Below are 5,473 nucleotides of genomic sequence, written 5' to 3' on the forward strand. Positions count from 1 at the left end.
CTCAGAGGCTGGCAAGGCAGGCGGGGAACGTTGGAGTCCTCTGTCACTGAAGCAAGCAAGCCTCGTGTTCAGTTTAAGCTGCCTGGCTGCCGGCTGCCATCTTGGCTGGAAGTTAATTTGCATATCTTGCTGATTAGCCAATGGGAAGGGTAGTGGTCGTACGCCAATTACCATGTTTCTCTTTTATTAGATAAGGATAATTCCCATAGCTTTAACAAACTTAGTTATTTGAACTATTTAAAAGCAAATCCATTTCTCATGAAAAAATAATTTATGTGTCTCCACTGAAGAGAAAAAGTAGTATTAACTCCATGTACTTTCATTCCAATTTTGTTAATCCTATCTAATAAAGAAAGAATATGCTAATTGACCCTCACACCTTCGCAAAGATTGGGCACCCACAGACAATAAGGAGGGAATATGCTAATTGACTGCCACACCCTCAAAGATGGCAGTCCCCACAGCCACAAGATGGCGGCGCCCAGTCCCTTCAGCCCCACTAGGACGGCAGGTGCACGGCAAGGCCGGTCCCACCACAGGTGGGCCTGGCAGCTCTGTGCGCCCTCCTCTGGAGTCCCCCAGTTCCCTCAGCCTCCCAGGGCCAGCCCAAGGCACAGGCAAGCCTCGGATAGTGGCTGCCCAGCCATCCAGGGCCATCCAAGGCTCAGGTAACCAGGGCTGGCCGAGGCTTGTGCTGTTGGCAGTGGCAGCAGCAGAGGTGTGATGGGGGTGTTGCCTTCCCCTGATAACCAGGTCGCCTCCCACCCAGAAGGGCTCCCGGCCTGTGAGCGCCTCCCACCCAGAAGGGCTCCCGGACTGTGAGAGGGGGCAGGCTCGGCTGAGGGACACCCTCCCATCTGTGCACAAATTTCATGCACTGAGCCTCTAGTTTCCAGTAAAAAGCCTTGAATACCTAACAACCTCTGGAAAACCATTATCAGTTGAATATAGGTTTCTTCACTAGTTAGAAAAACAGTTCAGGAGTATTTGTCAGAGAAGTTAGTAATTCTAAGCGTCATTTCCAAATCCTGACATACAATTCCCATAGTAGTAAGGCTTCTAGAACAGAATTGTTTTGTATACATACTTATGAGAAAGAGAAAGTGAAAGAAATCTAACGCATCCTTATCTTTACGTTCTGGAACCCAGACAGAAAAGGGAACAATTTATAATTGAAGGCTTGATAGAGAGACTGGAAGAAACTTTAGAGATTAATGATCTTCCCACTTCAAATCTCAATAGATTGACCAATCCTAATATGTGTTACCCTTATATTTCAGAGCTGCCTTTATAATCCAGAGCTGTCCCAGAATGCAACAGGCTTGTTCTTCAGTAGCCATAATTCTTTTTACTAGATTGTCAATTATCAAATGGTTTCATCTTACTACTCTGAATAAGATATCTCTCCACCTAGCTTACAGAACACCCAATCTGGGCGTGTGCCCTGACCAGGAACCAAACTGGGACGTACTGGTTAATAGGCTGACTAAACTACTGAGCCACATTGTGTTTTTATGCCATCATTTCCTACTATCTTACGGCATCTTTAGAGCGAGGTTAATTTTTAAGAATAGTGTACATTATATTTCAAATATTCTTGTTGATAAATTTAAAATATTCAAATAGTCTTCTTGTCTCTGTAGATCCATTTAGCTGAGCAAACATACACTATAACATGTTTATTATGTAATACCTGAGGACGAGTGCCTGTCATCCCCTGTACATTGTGGAACTAACCCCTACTCCTTTTTTAGAATGCCTTAGTGTCCTGTGATATGTAACTGACTTTTGGCCCAATTATAAATGCCAGTGCCAATTCACACACTAAGTATCAGTAAAGCTTATTTTCCCATTTTATTTAAATAAAGTAAATATTGAATGTTATTTGCATGTCCCAAAACATTCTTCAAATAAAAACTTCACTGCTCTAGCCTTCAAAAAAATAAGTTTGGAAAAGTTTAGATTAAAGATAGCTGATGAACTCATGGCCAGGAACACCTAAATGAGAAGAGTTCTGGTAGGCTCTTAAAAATGAGACTGCAGAGTTCAGATTTTTAAAAGGCTATTTCACAATATATTAAATACAACAATTCCTTTAATTAAGAATATATTTCCATATGCATATTTTGCTCAGTGAAACATCACAGCACAGACACCAAAATGTTAACTGTAGTGATTTTAGCAGTTATTTGTTTTTACTTTGTTGCTTCTCTATTTTTTCTAATTGTCTATAATAAGCATGCATTACTTGTGTAATACAAATTTAAACATTAAGTATTAAATAAAACTGCACATACAAAATTGAAGATCAGCCCTGGCAGTGACTGGAGAACTGAAGTGTCTTGGTTTCAATTCCTGGTCAGGGGCACATACCTGGGTTGCAGGTTAGATCCCAGACCCAGGTGAGGTGCGTGTGGAGGTGATCAATTGATGTCTGTATCTCTCTCTCTCTCTCTCTTCTTCCTACTACTTCCTCCCTCCTTCCCACTCTCCCTAAAATCAATGGGGAAAAAATTCTCAGGTGAGGATTAACGGATTAACAAAACAAAACAAAAAACCCACAAAGTTGAAGATCATAAAACCAGCTGAAGAATAGAGTAAATCTTTTAGAACAGCATTACTCAGGATAAATCCAGAAGCTTTCATAATCCAAGGAAAGCTTATAAAAAGTATCAAAGACATCCAGAGAGATGTTTAAAGTTATGTTCAGAGCAAGAATAGAGAAATCTATCCTTGGGCTAGAAAGAAAGCAGAGGTGTTTACTAAAACTATGCCCAGATAGTTTATCTTTAGATTAAATCAGAGTTAGGTTAGATTCTCAACCTTCCTAATGCCGCGACCCTTTAATACAGTTCCTCATGTTGTGGTGACCCCCAATTTCATTGTTTCAAATTGAACATAATTAAAGCATAGTGATTAATCACAAAAACAATATGTAATTATATATGTGTTTTCCGATGGTCTTAGGCGACCCCTGTGAAAGGGTCGTTCCACCCCCAAAGGGGTCGAGACCCACAGGTTGAGAACCCATGGATTAGAGGCTTAGATAATCATAAACAGGTTTTACTGCTACGTGAATATCCAGTAGGAGAAATCTGAGTCTTTCAGGATACAGGATAAATCTTCCTTGTGCAAGGTTGGCCATGTATAGCAGCAAGATGCTTAGCCTCCCTGGATTTTATCTTTCACGTTATTACAATGAAAGATTACACCCCTCTATCTTTGTGCTAAAAAATTCCCCACAAGTTTCACAAAAAGCCCCTAGGGGGCAATATTAACCCTGTTGTGAGTTATCAACCTTTTACCGTAGGTTATATACTGTAGTGTGTTCATAAGAAGGCCCTGTATACAAGAATAGGAAACATCTTCAAGTTCTGCTTTTATCACCTCATCTTTGAAGGTCTAGAAACCAGAAACTGAAATACTATTCAGAATGATCGCAATTTATAAGAGCCATATTGAATATGTTCAGATTTAAATATTACCAAGAACATTTAAAATATAAATCAGCACTGGTCACCACAATCTGACCACAATATTAAACTTCACCCGACTAAATATGTAAAGTAGATTAGCTAATAATGAAGTATAAATATGTAAAGTAGATCAGCTAATAATAAAGCAGTCCCTACTTCTCTGAAGAGGTTTTAGAATATAAACTAAGGAGAAAGACATTCCTACTTTTCTAGTAAAAACCTTAAAGGAAGTGGGGAGCTTGCTCTAATAAAATAAATGGGGTGAGGAGAATGTGAATCACTCTTATGCTTTCTGGGTTCTGCTCTCAGATGGGCATTTAAAATTCATAACTTAGATGATGCCTTAAGAGTCTCCTTTGGACTCTACATATTGTGCCCAACAGATTTATCCCTAGGAAGAGAACCCTCTTTTTATAGGAGAGTATACCCTGACCCAGACTTAAGAGTGGAAGAGGGAACTGCACTGGAGTTGAAGCCACGTCATGTCTTGCCCTGAACACACAGTCAATAGGCCCATTTCCTTTTGCAAGTTCGTACAGAGGCCTAACCGGTGGATAGAGTCTGCCTGTTGACTGAAGGGTCTCAGGTTCGATTCCAGTGAAGGGTACGTGTCTGGGTTGCTGGCTCCGTCCAACGTGCAGGAGGCAGCCAATCAATGATTTCCTCTCATCATTGATGTTTCCCTCTCTCTCTCTCTCTCCCTTCCTCTCTGAAATCAATATATTTAAGAAAAAAAAAGTTCGTACAGAGTTTTCAATTGAATCCAACTATATGGATGGATTATAGAAGCCTTCTGATAAATTTATCCTGACATTCTCTGAGCTAACTTAGGAGCCATTCTGCAACCGGAAGGCATTTAATGGCTAACAAAGCACTTTCATTATTTAGCCCTTGAAATCTTTCTTTCAATATTAAGGGGGGGGGGGGGGAAGGAGACTCCACAAAAACATTAAAATTTTAAACAAAGACAGGATCTGATGTAAAAGAAAAATTGGTAATACTGATCCTGTCTTTAAAATTTTATTTTGCTCATCTTGGATTTAAAAAAAATACTGCATTAAAATATTATTTGTCTTTCTTATGTTATTTTGCTCCCCCCTCAAATCTGTGCAGAGGTGACTGCCTCTTCAGTAGCTTTCAAGAATGAACAGAACCTCTTTTCACCAAACAGGGATAAGAGTACCGGGAGGCCCCAATGGTCCCATATTTGGAGAACATAGTATTTCAACAAGTATTTAAGCAATTTGGGCATTTGTTGACACACAGCAAAATGCTTAATAGCATCTCCTCTAATCTTGGGAGTCAAACACTGCCTCTGAGCCAGGCACTGAGGTGCCAAGGTGTATGTAAATCCTGCTGCGAAGGAGAAATTTAGAGAAAGAGAAGGTGGTGTTCTCCCCTGCACTAGGACTGGTCACGTGCAGGCCCTGGGAAAGCAGAGCCTCTTAGACTGGTTACCATTATTGAATTTTTCAAGTTGAAGAAACAAACCCATCACCCCCCAACGGACACGGCCCTGGCCCCTGCAGTTGTCCCCTCCTGACCCACGGAGAAGTGGAGGTGGGCGGGGGGGAGGCATGGCGGCAGCCCCTACTCACCCTGCTCGCGGGGAATGCGCAGCAGACAGTCCACGATGCCCTTGTACTGCATCTCGGGGGAGATCTGCTTGGACGACGCCTGCACCTGCAGCAGAAGCTTCACCTGCTCGATGGGCGCCACGGCCGTCTTGGACACGGCCGCCGCCACCCCGCCAGCCAGCAGGTCCTTCCCGAAGGACACAGCGTCAAAGAACCGCTTTTCTCTCTTCTTGTCCGGCTTCTTCTTCGGAGGGTCACGCTGCATGGTGGGATGACGGACGTAAAAATCCAGCAGCAGAAGGCTGAAACGTGTTCGGAAGAGGCTAAGGGAAGCTGAAAACCGCTTGAGCGTCGTCCTGGCGGGAAAGCGGCGCTGAGGATGCTGGGAGATCGCCGCACCACGTGGGGCGGGGCCGGGGA

The 5,473-nt window shown here is 42.6% G+C and overlaps 1 protein-coding gene across 1 annotated transcript in view; it reads right to left on the bottom strand.

The window, feature by feature from the left end:
• The window catches only part of SLC25A31 (solute carrier family 25 (mitochondrial carrier; adenine nucleotide translocator), member 31), a 22,308-nt gene extending 16,861 nt beyond the window's left edge, over positions 1 to 5,447 (bottom strand). The window contains exon 1 of the mRNA XM_006762878.1: positions 5,075 to 5,447. Within this exon, the coding sequence (XP_006762941.1) occupies positions 5,075 to 5,318 (244 nt within the window). The 5' untranslated portion in view covers positions 5,319 to 5,447. The remainder of the gene's footprint in view (positions 1 to 5,074) is intronic.
• Positions 5,448 to 5,473: the final 26 nt, after the last annotated feature.

The sequence above is a fragment of the Myotis davidii genome, unplaced genomic scaffold (assembly GCF_000327345.1).
Source record: "Myotis davidii unplaced genomic scaffold, ASM32734v1 scaffold438, whole genome shotgun sequence".
NCBI classification, from domain to species: domain Eukaryota; kingdom Metazoa; phylum Chordata; class Mammalia; order Chiroptera; family Vespertilionidae; genus Myotis; species Myotis davidii.